Source organism: Notolabrus celidotus, chromosome 5 (assembly GCF_009762535.1).
Source record: "Notolabrus celidotus isolate fNotCel1 chromosome 5, fNotCel1.pri, whole genome shotgun sequence".
In the NCBI taxonomy this organism is placed as follows: Eukaryota; Metazoa; Chordata; class Actinopteri; order Labriformes; family Labridae; genus Notolabrus; species Notolabrus celidotus.
The window spans coordinates 6251086-6272108 of NC_048276.1; the positions used below are offsets into that span (position 1 = coordinate 6251086).

The 21023-nt window shown below is 37.4% G+C and overlaps 2 protein-coding genes and 1 long non-coding RNA gene across 5 annotated transcripts; 2 read left to right on the plus strand and 1 right to left on the minus strand.

Annotated features, from left to right (window-relative positions):
- On the plus strand, positions 1–12137 carry LOC117812284 (COP1-interactive protein 1-like). Of its 3 annotated transcripts, XM_034682962.1 has the most exons (18): positions 1–319; positions 1258–1341; positions 1654–1737; positions 1950–2033; positions 2193–2276; positions 2590–2673; positions 2963–3046; positions 3376–3459; positions 3752–3835; positions 4309–4392; positions 9066–9149; positions 9474–9557; positions 10284–10367; positions 10703–10786; positions 11122–11205; positions 11351–11413; positions 11501–11629; positions 11747–12137. In XM_034682962.1, the coding sequence occupies exons 1-18, from the start codon at positions 10–12 to the stop codon at positions 12028–12030; spliced, it is 1962 nt and encodes a 653-aa protein (XP_034538853.1). In that variant the 5' UTR covers positions 1–9; the 3' UTR covers positions 12031–12137. The 3 variants fall into 3 exon arrangements, with proteins under 3 accessions (XP_034538853.1, XP_034538854.1, XP_034538855.1); XM_034682963.1 differs by lacking the exons at positions 9066–9149; positions 9474–9557; positions 10284–10367; ... (3 more) ...; positions 11501–11629; positions 11747–12137 and adding exons at positions 4723–4806; positions 4951–5013; positions 5100–5228; positions 5346–5736; XM_034682964.1 differs by lacking the exons at positions 1–319; positions 1258–1341; positions 1654–1737; ... (5 more) ...; positions 3752–3835; positions 4309–4392 and adding exons at positions 6368–6664; positions 7113–7196; positions 7397–7480; positions 7687–7770; positions 8000–8083.
- Positions 11016–18973, minus strand: LOC117812286. The gene is made up of 3 exons (XR_004631180.1): positions 18932–18973; positions 12730–12938; positions 11016–11797 (listed from the first exon to the last, which is right to left on the minus strand). It is a non-coding gene; the product is annotated as an uncharacterized LOC117812286 (long non-coding RNA).
- Positions 12577–20681, plus strand: LOC117812285 (heavy metal-binding protein HIP-like). Its single transcript, XM_034682965.1, has 6 exons — positions 12577–13050; positions 13206–13289; positions 14588–14671; positions 19400–19462; positions 20088–20216; positions 20334–20681. Exons 1-6 carry the CDS (start codon positions 12756–12758, stop codon positions 20612–20614), a joined length of 936 nt encoding a protein of 311 aa, XP_034538856.1. The 5' UTR covers positions 12577–12755; the 3' UTR covers positions 20615–20681.
- Positions 20682–21023: the final 342 nt, after the last annotated feature.

Here is a 21023-nt window from a genome sequence, read left to right on the forward strand (position 1 = left end):
AGCTGGATCATGAGGGTCGTCTTTTTGTCGCTGCTGCTGCTCGGCCTGTGTGGGTCAGGGGCTCGGGGGATGGATGGAGGTCTCACAGAGGAACTAGAGACAGAGCAGACGACAGAGCAAACCACCACTGACATCTGGGTGTCGGTGAAGGCCCTGAGGAACATGGTGGTGAGGCTCACGGTGAAGCTGAGTGCCATGGAGGACAAAGTGCATGCCATGGAGGACAAAGTGCAGGAGAGTGAGAGTCAGGTGGGTGATTTGTGGGCTGAGCAGATCGTCACCAAGATTCAGATGAAGATGCTGCAAACAGAGAATTCAGGTACAGACTTTACTTTTCCCCCTGAATGCTGATGTTAATATTTAATAATGTCTGCACAGATTTTCATGTGTCAGATGCATTTGATAGTTAAGCTGCATGAAGTCTGTTATTTAAACTGTTTCAGGAATTACTTTAACTAAAGTTTACTTTTCAAGTGTGTCAGATGCATGAGATATTTTAACTGCATGTATGTTTTATAAATATCTCTAACAGTACAACAGAAATCAAACTCCGTCCTCTGCTGCACAGAGCATAAACATTTTTAAAAGCAACCTCAAGACATAACTTTTTAGTTTCACTTTGAGTTTTAATTTTATTCTTATAACAGCTTTATTTCACCTTACTTTAAAAAATGTATTTATTATCTAGGTCACTTTTATTCTATTTTATTTATATATTTATTGATTTATTAAGTATAGCATCTTATTTTCTTTAAATGGTTTAATATTTTAGTCTTTTATTATCTTAGAAATGTATTTTTTTTTTGGTGAGTTTAATTTTCTGTGTTGAGTTTTAACATCTTATTTCACTTCCTGTGTTTCCTCATAAAGATTTTATGAAAGCGTTTCCTCAGTTCGTTCAACAACTTCTTATTTATTATTCATTTATTTTATTTCCATTATTGTTGTTGCATATATTGTGTTCTTAACTTTAGGATTGTGGGGTGGATTTGGGTTAGAGGCTGGGGTTGGGATTAGGAAGGGGGCTCTTTTTATTTATATGTATATATATATATATATATATAATTTTTTAATTATTCTATTTGAAGTTGTTTTTAATTAGGTAAAGCACTTTGTGTTACAATGTCATTGTATGAAAAGCGCTTTATCAATAAAGTCTGATTGATTGATACTGTATGCGTATGTAAGGTTCAGTCCATATTTAAAGTTTCATAATTTGAAAGCTGATTGTTTTTCTTATCATTGGATTCACTTCAGACTTGCAGACCAGATTAAGGAGCACTGAGAGAGAACTTCTTGTTAGCAAGTCCAGGATTGACCAGCTGGAGGAAGAAACTGCAGGTGATCATATATCAAAAACAAATAGATATCAAATACCTTCATCTTATCTATAGATAGTAACACATGAATACATGTTTTTCAAAATGAGTAAAAATAAAGAAATATCTGAAGCATTGAATGTTTTACTGAGGAAAGACCTCACTAAGCTCAGGTGTATTCACCTGTCACCAGGCTGATACTCTGATCTATTCTTATTATGAAACACTTAAAGCCACAAAGTGTATTTGAAATGTCTGCTACGATATAAATGATACAAGAGTGAAGGGAGTTTGATTTCTTATTGATGTCACGGTAAATCAAACTGTTTTCCAGCCAAAGACGCAGAACTGAAATCTTTGAAAACGAGACTGAACGCCACAGAGAGCAGAACAAGTCAGCTAGAGGAAGAAAACACAGGTATGTGAACGACACACATGATGTATGAAGACGTTTTATGTTTTCATTTCTGTCATTAGACACAAAATGTGATATGAAGCATGACTCATGCCGTCTTTAGATGCATCTGATATTAAACTGCAGTATTTAACAGAGGTAGTTTGTCACATTTAAACTTCTTTAGAAAGTCCTCTAACAGTCAAACAGAACTAAAAAAAACTTCTGTTTTTCAGCTCAGGACACAAAACTAGAATCTCTTGAAACCAGACTGACTCTGACCCAGAACACAACAAGTGAACTAGAGGAAGAAGCTGCAGGTATTTAAATGACATACATGGTGATTAAATCAGCAATACTATTTGTTTTTGTAAGTATTTTTGCTTGTGTTGAAAATTGCTTGTGGACATGGTTAAATGTAACTTTTGTTCCAATTCATTCAAAAATGATGTGGCATAAAAAAAACTTCTGTTTTTCAGCTCAGGACACAAAACTAGAATCTCTGGAAACCAGACTGACTCTGACCCAGAACACAACAAGTACACTAGAAGAGGAAACTGCAGGTATATCACTGACACATGATGTTGATGTGAAATCTCTGTTTGTGGCTGAAGGTCCTCTGGTCTCTTTTTCCACAAATTTCTCCTCAGAATAATCTGATTAAGTTCATGAACAGAGAAGATTTGTGTGTGTTTAATTTAATTATTATATATGGATTAAAAGCTTTTTACTAAATGCTAGTTTTAGTTTAAGAAAAAAAGGAAAAGAAAAAAACTGCAATAAAAAACTGTTGACCAAAAGAGTTGACTTAAACGGTGTTTTAAATAATTTGGGGAAATTTCTCAGTCAATCAAAATTCAAACTTTTGTTTTTCAGCTCAGGCCATGAATCTAGAATCTCTGGAAACCAGACTGTCTGCCACTGAGAGCACAACAAGTGAGCTAGAGGAAGAAACTGCAGGTATTTAAATTACAAACATGGTGATTAAATCAGCAATACTGTTTGTTTTTCTAAAAATTTTTGCTTGTGTTGAAAATTGCTTGTGAACATGGTTAAATGTAACTTCTGTTCCATTTCAATTCAAATAAAAAAAAAAAGTTGTCAAAATCAACTAAAGGAAGGATGGCCATTAATATTAATTAAATCAAAAGCTTTATTGTAAATTTTTTTTTCCTTAAAAAAGGAAAAAACAGCATCAAAAAATTGATGTCAAGATAAATGACAATAATACATTTATTTTGTTTTTCAGCTCACGCAACTGAACTGATAACTTTGCAAACCAGGCTGACCTCCACTGAGAACAGAACAAGTACGCTAGAAGAAGAAACTGAAGGTATTTCAATGACAAACATGGAGATTAAATCAGCAATACTATTTGTTAAGATGTTTTTGCTTGTTTTAAAAATTGCTTGTGTACGTGGTTAAATTAAACTTTTGTTCCAGTTAATTAAAAAAATGTGTATGGGATAAAATAAGTGAAAATCAACTAATACAAAGATGCACATTAATATTAATTGAAAGAAAAGCTTTATTTTTAATTCTGTTTTTTATTGAAAAAGGAAAGAACTGCAACAAAATAGTGTTTGCAAAAAAAATGGTGACTTGAACAAAGTGTTTTAAATAATTCCTCAATCATGCAAAATTCAAACTTTTGTTTTTCAGCTCAGGCCATGAATCTAGAATCTCTGGAAACCAGACTGTCTGCCACTGAGAGCACAACAAGTGAGCTAGAGGAAGAAACTGCAGGTATTTAAATGATGAACATGGTGATTAAATCACCAATACTATTTGTTTTACAAGATTTTTTGATTGTGTTGAAATTGCTTGTGAACATGGTTAAATGTAACTTTTGTTCTAATTCATTCAGAAATAATGAGGCATAAAAAAGTTGTTAAAATCAACTAAATGAAGTATAACCATGAATATTAATTGATTTAAAGGTTTATTTTAAATGTTTTTTTCTTAAAAAAAGGAAAAAATTGCATCAAAAAATTGATGTCAAGATAAATGACAATAATACATTTATTTTGTTTTTCAGCTCACGCAACTGAGCTGATAACTTTGCAAACCAGGCTGAACTGCACTGAGAACAGAACAAGTACACTAGAAGAAGAAGCTGAAGGTATTTCAATGACAAACATGGAGATTCAATCAGCAATACTGTTTGTTAAGATGTTTTTGCTTGTATTGAAAATTGCTTGTGTACATGGTTAAATGCAACTTTTGTTCCAATTAATTAAAAAAATGTGTATGGGATAAAATAAGTGAAAATCAACTAATTTCTAGAAGAAGAAACTGAAGGTATTTCAATGACATGTGGAGATTCAATCAGCAATACTAATTGTTTTACAAGATTTTTTGCTTGTGTTGAAAATTGCTTGTGAACATGGTTAAATGTAACTTCTGTTCCAGTTCATTCAAAAATGATGTGGCATAAAAAAAGTTGTTAAAATCAACTAAATGAAGCATAACCATCAATATTAATTGATTTAAAGGTTAATTTAAAAAAAAAAAAAATCATAAAAAAAGGAAAAAATTGCATCAAAAAATTGATGTTGAGATAAATGACAATAATAAACTTCTTTTGTTTTTCAGCTCACGCAACTGATCTGATAACTTTGCAAACTAGGCTGACCTCCACTGAGAACAGAACAAGTACACTAGAAGAAGAAACTGAAGGTATTTCAGTATCAGCAAAATTATTTGTTAAGATGTTTTTGCTTGTGTTGAAAATTGCTTGTGTACATTGTTAAATGTAACTTTTGTTCCAATTCATTCAAAAATTATGTGGGATAAAGAAAGTTGTCAAAATCAACCAAAAGAAGGACGAAAATTAATATTTATTAAATCAAAACATCATTGTTTTTCTTTTTTTTCTTTAAAAACGGAAAAAACTGCAACAAAAAAAATGTTGACAACATTAACGACTTAAACAAAGGTTTGTGTGTTTTTAAACATTTTTTGGACATTCCTCAATCAAACAAAAATCTAATTTCTTTTGTTTTTCAGCTCAGACCACAGAACTCAAATCTCTGGAAACCAGACTGACTTCCTCCGAGAGGAGGACAAGTGAACTAGAAGAAGAAACTGCAGGTATTTAGACCTCATTGCACAGATTGACTTAAGCGTGGTTTGATCTAGTCTCTAAAAAAGTCAGTCTATAAAACATGTTGTGCATTTTAAAACTTTGGTATTTCCTGGTTCATCTCTTTCACTCTCTCATTATTTGAAACTCAGACTTGCAGAGTGAACTTCTCCTCAGCACGTCCAGGATCGACCAGCTGGAGACAGAAAACGCAGGTGATGATGTCACACAGACACGTCACACATGGCGTTGTTAGTCCATGATTGATCAATGAAGTTATTTTCCTCTTCTGTGTTAACAGAGAAGCCTCAGGTGGCGTTCCACACCGGTCTGATTGATACAGGAGTTGTTGGACCGTACAGCACAGACACAAACCTAAAATTCATCAAGGTCATCACCAACATCGGCAATGCTTACAATCCCTCTACAGGTAGTAAACTGCAGGTTACATGAGCTGGACATATGAAATGATACACATGTCTTAAATAAAGTCTCCATAGATCAGTTCTTCCTGTGTTTCATTCATATTTCTCTTCATTCTCTTCAGGTTTCTTCACAGCACCAGTCAAAGGGGTCTACCATCTCCAGTACACTGTGGCTGGAAACAGAGCAGATGCATATAGTGCTGTATACATGTACATGAATGACAAAAAGATTATGTCCAGTTATGAGAATGCAGCAGATTCAGCACTTGCATACATAACTAACTCTGCAGTCTTGGAGCTGAATGCAGGAGATGAAATCCACCTGGTTCTCCCTGTTGGATATACTCTCTATGACAATCTAAACAACCACTGCACCTTCAGTGGCTTCCTTCTGTTCCCACAGTGAAGAGGTTGTATTTGGCTTTAGTGAGATTTGTGTGACATCTCACCTCAGCATGCATTCTTGAAATAAACTGTACTACACGATAAATAAATAAGTAATTGAAACATTAATAATCAACTTTGTTTGTTATCCTTACGGCTGCATCAATGTTCACGTGACATCATTCCTCTCTCCAGGTCAAGTGAGGATTTAGATGACCCCAGAAGTTAAATCATGATGGAAATCTGATTCTAGGAGAAGATGTTCAAGATAAATGTTAAAAGATAAACTACATTTTTACAGCCTCACCTGAGGGTCACTTAGGGTCGTGTACAGCTCATCTTGAGCAGTAAGTGTTGCTGCTTGGACCTGTAATCATCCTCTTTACATTTTGTAGGTTTGCATGTAAAGTTTGTGGCTACCACCAGAGGGCTCGAGAGCACAAATATTTACTTTCTATAGACCTCACTGACATCCATTATCTATAGAATAAACATTTAAAAACAAAGGGTGGTATTTATATTAATTCCTATGTATCAGAGAGAATGAGATAAATACAAACTAGGTCAGTTATCTGGTAACCCTCAGTGTTTGTAGCAGCTTGTGTCTTCTCACCAGCTCTGACCTGATAACAAATCATTGAAGGCCTTGATTAAACTTTGAAACTGGAAAGCACTTGTTGTTTTTTCCATTCGTTCAGCAAAGTTTGGAGACTACATAAGGCAGGCCAGCTCTGCACTGTACCTTTTGCGGAGACCTGTAGCTGGATCATGAGGGTCGTCTTTTTGTCGCTGCTGCTGCTCGGCCTGTGTGGGTCAGGGGCTCGGGGGATGGATGGAGGTCTCACAGAGGAACTAGAGACAGAGCAGACTACAGAGCAAACCACCACTGACATCTGGGTGTCGGTGAAGGCCCTGAGGAACATGGTGGTGAGGCTCACGGTGAAGCTGAGTGCCATGGAGGACAAAGTGCAAGAGAGTGAGAGTCAGGTAGGTGATCTGTGGGCTGAGCAGATCGTCACCAAGATTCAGATGAAGATGCTGCAAACAGAGAATTCAGGTACAGACTTTACTTTTCCTCCTGAATGCTGTCCTGACAGAGTTTCATGTGTCAGATGCATGAGATATTTAACTGCACTTATGTTTTATAAATATCTCTACTAGTCAAACAGAAATCAAACTCCTTCTGTTTTTCAGCTCAGGCCACAAAACTAGAATCTTTGGAAACCAGACTGACTCAGACTGAGAGCACAACAAGTGAACTAGAGGAAGGAAATGCAGGTATATCACTGACACATGTTTAAAATGTTTAACTAAATACCTTTATAGTCGCAATGTTTCATGTGCTGAAAGCTGCATATTCTGGTGTATTTTCAAGTATCTATAAGCCACTGTGATGAGCTGCAGGCTATACTAAGGCTACTGTAGGCCTATGTAAGGTTCAATCCATATTTAAAGTTTCATAATTTGAAAGCTGATTGTTTTTCTTATCATTGGATTCACTTCAGACCTGCAGACCAGATTAAGGAGCACTGAGAGAGAACTTCTTGTTAGCAAGTCCAGGATTGACCAGCTGGAGGAAGAAACTGCAGGTGATCATATATCAAAAACAAATAGATATCAAATACCTTCATCTTTCACCTGTCACCAGGCTGATACTCCGATCTATTCTTATTATGAAACACTTAAAGCCACAAAGTGTATTTGAAATGTCTGCTACGATATAAATGATACAAGAGTGAAGGGAGTTTGAATTCTTATTGACGTCACGGTAAATCAAACTGTTTTCCAGCCAAAGACGCAGAACTGAAATCTTTGAAAACGAGACTGAACGCCACAGAGAGCAGAACAAGCCAGCTAGAGGAAGAAAACACAGGTATGTGAACGACACATAAGAAGACGTTTTATGTTTTCATTTCTGTCATTAGACACAAAATGTGTTATGAAGCATGACTCATGCCGTCTTTAGATGCATCTGATATTGAACTGCAGTATTTAACAGAGGTAGTTTGTCATATTTAAACTTCTTTAGAAAGTCCTCTAACAGTCAAACAGAACTAAAAAAAACCCTCTGTTTTTCAGCTCAGGACACAAAACTAGAATCTCTGGAAACCAGACTGACTCTGACCCAGAACACAACAAGTACACTAGAAGAGGAAACTGCAGGTATATCACTGACACATGATGTTGATGTGAAAACTCTCTGTTTGTGGCTGAAGGTCCTCTGGTCTCTTTTTGCTCAAATTTCTCTTCAGAATAATCTGATTAAGTTCATGAATAGAGAAGATTTCTGTGTGTGTTTAATTCAATTATTATATATGACAGTGTTGATCAACAGATTTAATAGAGGTTAAGATCCATCTGTGTAATTAATGTTCTTTCTCATTAACTTTAGACCTACAGACCAGGCTGAGGAGCACTGAGAGCGAGCTTCAGATGAGCAAATCCAGGCTGGACCAGCTGGAGAGAGGCGATGCAGGTGAATAACCGGTCAATCCATCCATCCATCCATCCATCCATCCATCCATCCATCCATCCATCCATCCATCCATCCATCCATCCATCCATCCATCCATCCATCCATCCATCCATCCATCCATCCATCCATCATCCATCCATCCGCCATCATTATTTATATAGCGTCAAACACAACAAACATTATCTCAGTACTCTTTCCAAACAGAGCAGGTCTAGACCGTACTCTATGTTCTATTATTAACAAAGACCCAACATCAAGACAGGATAAGATCCAGTCCCATCTTACAGACAGGACTCAGTCTGATCTCATCTTAATCCACCATGAGCAGAGCACTTTGCAACATTTAGCAAGTTACAGTGGCAAGGACAAACTTCCTTTAACAGGCAGAAACCTCCAGCAGGACCAGACTCATGTTAGACACACATCTGTGGAGACACATGTTGGAGAGAGGGATAGAGGGAGATGAAGAGAGAGAGAGATGATAGTGGTGAGATGGATAGTAGTAGTTGTAGCAGCTGGAGTCTGGCACATCCACAGCAGCCACTGGAATATAGCAAGTTACAGTGGCAAGGACAAACTTCCTTTAACAGGCAGAAACCTCCAGCAGAACCAGACTCATGTTAGACACATCTGCTGAGATCTACCGTGTTGGAGAGAGGGATAGAGGGAGAGATGATAACATAGAACTCACGATGAATCTCTGGCAGGAAAAAATTAAAAACAGACTGTTCAAGCAGTGTGCTGATAACGACACCTTTAGGCAATACAATTAATGAAGAGTCTGTTTCGTCACTAATGGTCTCAATGGCCTCTGTAACTCAGAGAGGCGTCAATATTCATTTCAGACTGTTACGGCCTAAAATCTCCTCACAGAAGCTTTAATGAAACTCCAAGAAAAAAAATCTAAATGCTATTTTTTCATTTAAAAACTCTTTTATGCATTCCTCAATCAAACAAAGTTCAACTTCTTTTTGTTTTTCAGCTCACGCAACTGAGCTGATAACTTTGCAAACTAGGCTGACCTCCACTGAGAACAGAACAAGTACACTAGAAGAAGAAGCTGAAGGTATTTCAATGACAAACATGGAGATTAAATCAGCAATACTATTTGTTTTTCTGCACATTTTTTGCTTGTGTTGAAAATAGCTTGTGAACAATTTTAAATGTAACTTTTGTTCCAAACCTTTATAATGATATGGGGAAAAAAGCAGTCTAAATCCATTAAATCAAAGATGACCATTAATATTGTTTAAATCAAAAGCTTTATTGTAAATGGTTTTTTTTCTCTATTTAAAAAAATGAAAGCACTGCAACAAAAAAGAAATAGTTGACTTAAACGGTGTTTAAAATAATTCCTCAATCAAACAAACATCAAACTTTTGTTTTTCAGCTCAGGCCACGAATCTAGAATCTCTGGAAACCAGACTGAGTGCCACTGAGAGCACAACAAGTGAACTAGAGGAAGAAACTGCAGGTATTTAAATGATGAACATGGTGATTCAATCAGCAATACTATTTGTATTTCTGCACATTTTTGCTTGTGTTGAAAATTGCTTGTGAACATGGTTAAATTTAACTTTTGTTCCAAACCTTTATAATGATGTGGAAAAAAAGCAGTCAAAATCAACTAAATCAAAGATGACCATTAATATTAATTGGATTAAAAGCTTTTTACTAAATGCTAGTTTTAATTAAAATGAAGAAAAGAAAAGAAACTGCAATAAAAAGCTGTTGACCAAAAAAAAAAGAGTTGACTTAAACAGTGTTTTAAATAATTTTTGGAAATTCCTCAATCAATCAAAATTCAAACTTTTGTTTTTCAGCTCAGGCCTCAAATCTAGAATCCCTGGAAACCAGACTGACTGCCACTGAGAGCACAACAAGTGAACTAGAGGAAGAAACTGCAGGTATTTAAATGATGAACATGGTGATTAAATCAGCAATACTATTTGTTTTACAAGAATATTTGATTGTGTTGAAAATTGCTTGTGAACATGGTTAAATGTAACTTCTGTTCCAGTTCATTCAAAAATTATGTGGCATAAAAAAAGTTGTTAAAATCAACTAAATGAAGCATAACCATCAATATTATTGTTTTAAAGGTTTATTTTTTATTTATTTTTCTTAAAAAAAGGAAAAAATTGCATCAAAAAATTGATGTCAAGATAAATGACAATAATAAACTTCTTTTGTTTTTCAGCTCACGCAACTGAACTGATAACTTTGCAAACTAGGCTGACCTCCACTGAGAACAGAACAAGTACACTAGAAGAAGAAACTGAAGGTATTTCAATGACAAACATGGAGATTCAATCAGCAATACTGTTTGTTTTTCTTAATGTTTTTTTGCTTGTGTTGAAAATTGCTTGTGTACATGGTTAAATGCAACTTTTGTTCCAGTTAATTAAAAAAATGTGTATGGGATAAAATAAGTGAAAATCAACTAATACAAAGATGAACATTAATATTAATTGAAAGAAAAGCTTTATTTTTAATTCTGTTTTTTTATTGAAAAAGGAAAGAACTGCAACAAAATAGTGTTTGCAAAAAAATGTTGACTTGAACAGAGTGTTTTAAATAATTCCTCAATCATACAAAATTCAAACTTTTTTTTTTCAGCTCAGGCCATGAATCTGGAATCTCTGGAAAGCAGACTGTCTGCCACTGAGAGCACAACAAGTGAACTAGAGGAAGAAACTGCAGGTATTTAAATGATGAACATGGTGATTAAATCAGCAATACTATAAGTATTTTGCTTGTGTTGAAAATTGCTTGTGTACATGGTTAAATGTAACTTTTGTTCTAATTCATTCAAAAATGATGTGGCATAAAAAAAGTTATCAAAATAAACTACGATGACCATCAATATTAATTGAAGTAAAAGCTTTATTGAAAATGCTTTTTTTCTTTAAAAAAGGAAAAAACTGCATCAAAATTTTTTGACAATATCAATGACTTAAAAACAGGTTTGAGTGTTTTTTAAACATTTTTTGGACATTCCTCAATCAAACAAAAATCTAATTTCTTTTGTTTTTCAGCTCAGACCACAGAACTCAAATCTCTGGAAACCAGACTGACTTCCTCCGAGAGGAGGACAAGTGAACTAGAAGAAGAAACTGCAGGTATTTAGACCTCATTGCACAGTTTGACTTAAGTGTGGTTTGATCTTGTCTCAGAGTTCACACAGTCTATAAAACATGTTGTGCATTTTAAAACTTTGGTATTTCCTGGTTTATCTCTTTCACTCTCTCATTGTTTGAAACTCAGACTTGCAGAGTGAACTTCTCCTCAGCACGTCCAGGATCAACCAGCTGGAGACAGAAAACGCAGGTGATGATGTCACACAGACACGTCACACATGGCGTTGTTAGTCCATGATTGATCAATGAATGTTATTTTCTTCTTCTGTGTTAACAGAGAAGCCTCAGGTGGCGTTCCACACAGGTCTGACTGATACAGGAAATATTGGACCGTACAGCACAGACACAAACCTAAAATTCATCAAGGTCATCACCAACATCGGCAATGCTTACAATCCCTCTACAGGTAGTAAACTGCAGGTTACATGAGCTGGACATATGAAATGATACACATGTCTTAAATAAAGTCTCCATAGATCAGTTCTTCCTGTGTTTCATTCATATTTCTCTTCATTCTCTTCAGGTTTCTTCACAGCACCAGTCAAAGGGGTCTACCATCTCCAGTTCACTCTGGCTGGAAACAAAGCAGATAAATATGGAGGTGTATACATGTACATGAATGAAAAAAGGATTTTTTTTAATGGAAAGAAGAGTGCACATTTAGCACTTGAATACTTCACTAACTCTGCAGTCTTGGAGCTGAATGCAGGAGATGAAATCCACCTGGTTCTCCCTGTTGGATATACTCTCTATGACAATCTAAACAACCACTGCACCTTCAGTGGCTTCCTTCTGTTCCCACAGTGAAGAGGTTGTATTTGGCTTTAGTGAGATTTGTGTGACATCTCACCTCAGCATGCATTCTTGAAATAAACTGTACTACACGATAAATAAATAAGTAATTGAAACATTAATAATCAACTTTGTTTGTTATCCTTACGGCTGCATCAATGTTCACGTGACATCATTCCTCTCTCCAGGTCAAGTGAGGATTTAGATGACCCCAGAAGTTGAATCATGATGGAAATCTGATTCTAGGAGAAGATGTTCAAGATAAATGTTAAAAGATAAACCAAATTTTTACAGCCTCACCTGAGGGTCACTTAGGGTCGTGTACAGCTCATCTTGAGCAGTAAGTGTTGCTGCTTGGACCTGTAACCATCCTCTTTACATTTTGTAGTTTTGCATGTAAAGTCTGTGGCTACCACCAGAGGGCTCGAGAGCACAAATATTTACTTTCTATAGACCTCACTGACATCCATCACCTTTAAAAACAAAGGGTGGTATTTATATTAATTCATATGTTTGAGAGAGAATGAGATAAATAGTGACAGAATAAAAACTAGGTCAGTGTTTGTAGCAGCTTGTGTCTTCTCACCAGCTCTGAGTTGATAACAAATCATTGAAGGCCTTGATTAAACTTTGAAACTGGAAAACACTTGTTGTTTTTCCATTCGTTCAGCAAAGTTTGGAGACTACATAAGGCAGGCCAGCTCTGCACTGTACCTTTTGTAGAGACCTGTAGCTGGATCATGAGGGTTGTCTTTGGTCTGCTGTCGCTGCTGCTGCTCGGCCTGTGTGGGTCAGGGGCTCATGGGATGGATGGAGTTCTCACAGAGGAACTAGAGACTGAGCAGACGACAAAGGAAACCACCACTGACATCTGGGTGGAGGTGAAGGCCCTGAGGGACATGGTGGTGGAGCTCCGGGTGAAGCTGAGTGCCACGGAGGACAAAGTGCAGGAGAGTGAGAGTCAGGTGGATGAACTGAGAGCTGAGCTGATCGTCACCAAGATGCACGTGGAGATGCTGCAGACGGAGAACTCAGGTACAGACTGTTTACTTTTCCTGATAAATGCAGATCATTACTGATGTTGTCCTTTTGGAGTTTGTTTATTGAACAGAGGTAGTGTGTTATATTTCAACTTTTTTAGAAAGTCCTCTTAACATTCAAGTAGAAATCAAACTCCCTCTGTTTTTCAGCTCAGGCCACAAAACTAGAAGCTTTGGAAACCAGACTGACTCAGACCGAGAGCACAACAAGTGAACTAAAGGAAGAGAATGCAGGTATATCACTGACACATGATGTTCAAGATGTAAAATGAACTACTGTTGATATAGTTGTATTGTTTGTCATGTTGAAAGACACATATGTTTATGGCTTATATTCTTTTTTTTCACAATTGAAAAAACATGGTGTTGGTCATGTTTGTGTTTCCAGTATTATATTAGGCATTATGATAGAAGAAGTCAGAATACTGTATGTCAGGTGTTCCCATTTCCATTATTGCAACTTAGTAAGGAAGTATAAGATTTTAAATACTGAACATTTTCAAACTTATGCTGATATCAGTCTTGTTTTTAAAGTTTTAATTTGGCCTTTATTTACTAATTTAAAGCTCCTGTGAGGAACTTTCTGTTTGTGTTGACTTTGGCGCCCCCCTGTGGACTAAGTGATCTTGCTTATTTTGTCCTGTAAATGTGTAAATTATGTTATCTCCTCCCATTTTCAACTAACAGTCAACTATTTCACTCATTAAGAATATTTACTGCAGAAAAAGGGGTTTTCTTTGATGCACTGTCAATCACTTCATCTGATACCTACCCCCTCAGAGCGATTTCAGGCTTAAAAATAACAAAACATAAATGAACCATTCCCTTTTTAACGATCTTGTTTGCTTTTCTAAGTCATAAAAAGTCATCACTGTTAATTTCAGTCCATTTCATGACCACTTAAAAACTCCTCATAGTAGCTTTAATAGAGGTAGAGTGTTATATAAACTCTGTAAGAGCCAGATTCATGTTTTGGGTCAAGCTGTGAAACACATTGTTTATTGTGCCACAAGGTGTCATTGTTTTGCTCATTAAGGGCACAGGTATAAAAGTACGTCACCGCCTGGGTATCAGATGTGTGTCTTGACCCGGAAGGGCAGTTGGTTTTTGACCGTTGTCACGTTGTCGTTGTCACGTTGTCGTTGTCACGTTGTCGTTGTCACGTTGTTGCCTCGTCACGTCGTTACGTTGGATGCTGTGAAGCTGCGTCGGCAGGCGGCATGGAGAACCGTGTCTAAAATGTTTGTACGTGCAATGAGAAACTTGTGGACGCTAACTGTTGTACGGTGATACAATAAATGGAATGTATTGTGCTGTAAACCAAAGTTACGCCTCAGACCAGTTATTTCAACAACTACAGTGAATGGTATTGTATGGACAAACATATAACAGTACAACGCGTCAGCCAAGTCATACCCGGGAGTAATCAAACCACACCGGCAGCTTTTAGTACAGGACTAAGCTTCTATAAACTCTTTAGTAAGAAAGTCCTCAAACAGTCAAACAGAAATCAAACTTCTTCTGTTTTTCAGCTCAGGCCTCAAAACTAGAATCTCTGGAAACCAGACTGACTCTGACCGAGAGCACAACAAGTAAACTAGAGGAAGAAACTGCAGGTATGTCACTGACACATGATGTTTAAAATGTTAAATGACATACTCTTGTATATGCTTTCTTTTTTACATTTTTTTCTGTGCATGTTTAAGCATTTTTCTTTCTTTTTAAAGATTCACTGTTAATGTCCCTATTTTTTATTATTATTGATTAGGTTTATTTTGGTCTGCATCCACAACCAACACTTCCCTCCAACACATAGGAGCCATGTGAAAACTACAAATAAAAGCAACAAAAAAACAATCACAGAGGGATTCATCAAGAAAATATAAATAGAGTCCAGCATATACAGTTGTGCTTATAAGTTTACATACCCTGGCAGAATTTGTGATTTTTTTGGCCATTTTTTAGAGAATATGAATGATAGGAGAAAAACATTTTTTTCACTCATGGTTAGTGGTCTGGTGAAGCAAAATTTTTATCAAACAACTGTGTTTACTTTTACTATATCATAATGACAACAGAAACTAACCAAGAAACCATAAATTCTGCCAGGGTATGTAAACTTATGAGCACAACTGTACATACACACACATATAGATCTGTACATGCATACGTACACATACACATGCATACATACACAAGTGCATTCATGCATACATATAAACATGCATACACATCCACATATTAAATTAATGTACCGAAATTAAATCCTGGATGCAAAAAAACTACCTCCAACTCAACTGTGAAAAATCTGACCTTCTAATCATCGGCCCCAAATCCCTCATCACAACCACCAACTTCAACCTCTCCATCGACAATGCTTCCCTCACTCTGTCCTCACATGTTCACAACCTCTGTATCATTTTGGACTCCCATCTCACTCTGGAACAGCATATCAAGCACATCACCAAAACCGCCTTCTTTCCCCTTAAAGGTGACATATCATGCAAAATGGACTTTTTAATGGTTCTCTACCTGAAATATGTTTCCCTGGCATGTCTACAAACCCCCCGGAGAATGATAAAAATCCATTCTGCCCCTGTTCTGATTTCTCCACCTTTCTGTAAATGTGTGTGAAACGAGCCGTTTCAGACTTCCGTGTTTTTGTTACGTAACAACAATATCCGGTCTGTCACAGAGTCAGAGCTCGGAGCTTGTTCAGCCCATAGACTGTATAAAATACAACTCAACTCCTCCTCCGTTTTTCATTACCTGCACACATGTGTGCTAACAAGGAGCTTAGGAAGGAGGCATGCTAGTTGTAGGCTGTCTTAATAAACACAAAGGTCGGTTTTACTCCCCACGTCTGCAGATTTGAAGATCTAGTGGATGATTTTTATTTGTCATGGAAAAGTGCTAGCGCTAGTTAGCATAGCCACATAGCTACATGTTCATAGCTGTAGCTGTAGCTGTGTACCAAGACACATGTCGACATACTGACAAATAAAACAACAAGAAACACTAAATCTGTGACCAATGGTTCAGAAAGGTCCTGCTGCCTTTCTGGTAGAGGTCGGTTTTACTCCCCACGTCTGCAGATTTGAAGATCTAGTGGATGATTTTTATTTATCATGGATAAGTGCTAGCACTAGTTAGCATAGCCACATAGCTACATGTTCGTACCTGTGTACCAAGACACACGTCAACACACTGATAAATAAAACAACAAGAAACACTAAATCTGTGACCAATGGTTCAGAAAGGTCCTGCTGCAGGCGCCTCTCCGTCAGGATCAGATTCTGGATCAGATTCAGAGGGTTGAAGTAACGTGATCTCTGAGCAGCCGTGTATATTCAGCCAACATGTAAACATTAGATCAACGTGCTGGAGAGCCGAGGCCACATCCACTTCCTGAGGGGGCGTGGTCAGAGGGAAAACAGAGTGTTCTGAGGAGGACTGATGAAGAGGGTTTTTCAGGCATGCCAAAATCTGATTTCAAAGTGTTTTTTTGAGCATAAACTTTAAAGACATGTTTTGGGGACCTCTTAGACCAATATATGTTGATGAAAAAAGCGTGATATGTCACCTTTAAAAATATCACCCGTCTCCGCCCATCTCTCTCCTTTTCCACCACTGAAACCCTGATCCACTCCTTTATCACTTCCAGACTTGACTACTGTAATAGCATCTTCTATGGCCTTCCTTCAAAACAACTCAACAAGCTCTGTCATCACCCCTGTCCTCCAAAACCTCCACTGGCTCCCCATCCAACATACATTTTAAAATCCTCCTCCTCACCCACAAAGCCCTCCATAACCAGGCCCCCTCTTACCTCACCGACCTGCTCCACCACCACACCCCCTCCCATAAGCTCTGATCCTCCAACGCCCACCTCCTCTCCCTACCACCTGACACCAAGCACCGAACCAGGGGGGGACAGAGCTTTCTCTGTCGCCGCACCCACCCTCTGGGTCACCTTACCACTTAACATTAGAACCTTCCCCAACCTGTCCACCTTCAAAACACTCACCCAAAACCCACCTATTTAGAATTGCTTTTAACGTATGATTGCTTTTAAATGTATTTTATTCATGTTTTTATTAATCTGTTGTTTTATATGATGTTTTATCCTTTGTGCAGAGTCTTTAAGTTTTTAGAAAAGCGCTTTATAAATAAAATGTATTATTATTATTATTATTATTATTATTATTATTATTATTGTATATTTTAGCCAATCACATGCTGACCAAAAAAGGTGTAGGCTGAAGCCAAGGCTTATCCTGCCTACCCTTTAACATTACTTATACCTTCACTAGCAAGGACCACGCCACACAAGGATATAAGTTGAACATTTAATGAATTAGTTGTGCGTGGTGTGCCCAGCAGAAGGAGACTCAGGATGGGGGTTCCGTCTCAGCGTTATCCTGCCGGAGCTGATCTTGACCCAGGTTGTACCTGGAAGTAGACAGGGCATAGAAGGAGCGAGCACGAGTTGAGTAGGAGAGGACAAGGAAATAGGTTAAGTGCAGTAGAGTAAGGTGAGGGAGGGTGGGTTGAAGAATCACGGACAAGCAGTTGGAGTAGGCTGGCTACGTTTAAGAAGGCTTGTCAGGTGATTGAGGGTGTGGTTTAGGCGTGGTCCTGCTCCCGAATCTAAGTTAACACCTTAACTTCATTTATAGGTAACATTGTGCAAGTAATTATGTTATTTTATAACAAACTTACAAACAAAAAACATTTCAATCTCAACAAGCGGCAGTTCAGAAATCTTAGTGAAACCTAATTTAAATTAAAGTTTATATTACATCCATATATTTATGTATCTGTTTGTTTTTAAGCATTTTTTTAAATACACAATGGGAGTTACACATTTTTAATTCCTCATCACAACTGTTCCAAAAGTTTACCCCTCTAACGATACACACCTCTGTTTTATGTTTGTCCTTGTCTTTGTTTTTGTTTTTAAATACCTGTTCCTCTTAATTCATATCTGCTTTCTCTGATTTCAAACAACCTCTGAACACAGTTAGGAAGTAAACTATGTTTTGCTTTATACATTACCTGAGCTGTTTTGTGTTCCACTAAATCACAAACTTCACTTTCAGGCTTTTTAGTTGTAAAATTATCAAAAAGAAACATCTGGTCTTATGACTGATGTTCTTATTTTCATAGTGGCCAACAAAATATGTAAAAAAGCGTTGGTTGTCACACACTATGGGGTTGGTTGTCACACACTATGGGGTTGGTTGTCACACTCTATGGGGTTGGTTGTCACACACTATGGGGTTGGTTGTCACAATGGTATTTCAATGGGAAGAATCTTTTGAAAAAGGCAAGAAGGCAGAACTAAATTTGAAAGTTTAATTGCACTGACAAGTGATAGGCCTACATAACTTAATGCATTTTAACATAAAATGAGCAAGGAACATGAACAGGAAACACATCTTTAGACCGGCCTATATAACAACATAAAGAACAAAACAAATAGGCCGAACAACAATGGCCGACTCAACTAGGCTACATGCAGTCACTGTCTGAGTTACAGTGATGGTAAATGTAGGGTCTGCACACTCCAACTCATTTCACCATGCATGATTTTGCCAAGATAGCGGTTGGTTGTTTCATGTGACAACCAACCCCAAAGAGAATGTGACGACCAACCCCAACTGGAATTTTTCGTTTGCTAGCATCAAGGCTAACGACCATCTAACAACTACTTAGCTAGCTAATAAAAATCTGAACTATAGCTCTCCCCTCACACTTTGTAAGGGTAACACTTGTTTTGTTATAAACCCATCGTTTAAAAGCCTAGAAGAAAAATACTGAGGAGTTGAATATTTACAATTTGACATGAAAAACAAACAAAAAAGTCCTCTCACCTCAAGTCCAGCTGTCTTACTCCAGAGAAGACTATGTAGGTGAGCTCTGATCCTAATTCTGGAAATGTCCATATCCCAATTTGAGAGACAGCGCCCTCTGGTGGCGAGATATAACGAGTGTACCAACCAACCAGCGTGACAACCAACCCTGTTCTCCCCTAGTTCTTTGTAATGATGGTGTTATGACTTTAGTTTGAATTGAAATCAATCATAAGTTTTATTTTGTCACATTCAATTTTTACCAAACAAGGAGAAGATTAAAACTGTCTTATACTGAAATCTTCAACCGTCCTGTTGCACAAAAACGATCCTGACCGTCATTCAGGTAGTTAGAAGTCTTTACAGTTTGACTTAAGTGTGGTTTGATCTAGTCTCAGAGTTCACACAGTCTATAAAACATGTTGTGCATTTTAAAACTTTGGTATTTCATGGCTCATCTCTTTCACTCTCTCATTGTTTGAAACTCAGACTTGCAGAGTGAACTTCTCCTCAGCACATCAAGGATCGACCAGCTGGAGACAGAAAACACAGGTGATGATGTCACACAGACACGGTCACACATGACTGCAGCCGCTCGGCTTTTAACAGGCACAACAAAATATCAACACATCACTCCTGTCCTCGCCAGCTTACATTGGCTGCCAGTTTTTTATCGTGTTGATTTTAAGATTTTATTGATTACTTTTAAACAATTTTAAATGGACAGGCTCCAAACTATTTAAGCAACCTTTTAACCCCCTATGTGCCTGGGCGGCCCCTCAGGTCTGTGGATGCATCTCTGCTGGTTGTGCCAAGATCCCACCTTAAAACAAAAAAGGGGACCGGGCCTTTTCAATCAGAGCTCCAAGTTTGTGGAACTCCCTGCCACGGACAACTGCTTTTAATTCCTCACTAAAAACATTTTCTATAAGAAGGCATTTCTCCACCCCTAATTCTTGAATTTGCTCTGCATTCAGATGTCTTGTTTTGCTTCTGTCTTTTTTCTCCCCCCTGTTTGCACCGTTTTTTATGCTTTGTAATTTCTCTGCTTTTTTGTTGTGAAGCACTTTGTAACCTTGTTAAGAAAATTGCTATATGAATAAAGTTTGTTATTATTATTATTGTTAGTCCGGCCATGATCGATGAATGGAGTTATTTTCTTCTTCTGTGTTAACAGAGAAGCCTCAGGTGGCGTTCCACGCAGGTCTGACTGATTCAGGAAATATTGGACCACACAGCACAGACTCCAACCTAAAATTCACCAAGGTCATCACCAACATCGGCAATGCTTACAATCCCTCTACAGGTAGTAAACTGCAGGTTACATGAGCTGGACATATGAAATGATACACATGTCTTAAATAAAGTCTGCATAGATCAGTTCTTCCTGTGTTTCATTCATATTTCTCTTCATTCTCTTCAGGTTTCTTCACAGCACCAGTCAAAGGGGTCTACCATCTCCAGTTCACTGTGGCTGGAAACAGAGCAAGTCCATTAATAGGTTTATTCATGTTCATGAATGACCGATTTATTATGTACAGTTTTGAGCCAACAGACTCCATTTTTCAATACATAACCAAGTCTGTAGTCTTGGAGCTGAACGCAGGTGATGAAATTCACCTGGTTCTCCCCGGTGGATATTCTCTCTATGACAATACACACAACCACAGCACCTTCAGTGGCTTCCTTCTCTTCCCACAGTGAGGAGATTGTATTTGGCTTTAGTGAGATTTGTGTGAGATCTCACCTCAGCATGCATTCTTGAAATAAACTGTACTTGAAAAATGTCTCTCTCTCCATTTTTTTCATCACATTTAAAACGTATCTAGAATAAATAATTACTTCAAACATTAATACTGAACCTTTGGATTGTCTTTGTTATCCTTATGTGGCAAGGTTAAAATTATAAATACTTTTAAAACCCGGCAACGCCACCTAGGTTAAAAGGAGCCTAGGACTTCTTAAAATGTATACACAGGCTGATTTAGCATGCTAACGAAACTAATGCATGAGCCACATTGTTTTGATGCGAACGGAAGCTAACGGTTTCACCTCAGCTAACATCTGTGGTGTCAACAAACAGAAGCAAAATGTGACGCAACACTTTTGCGCG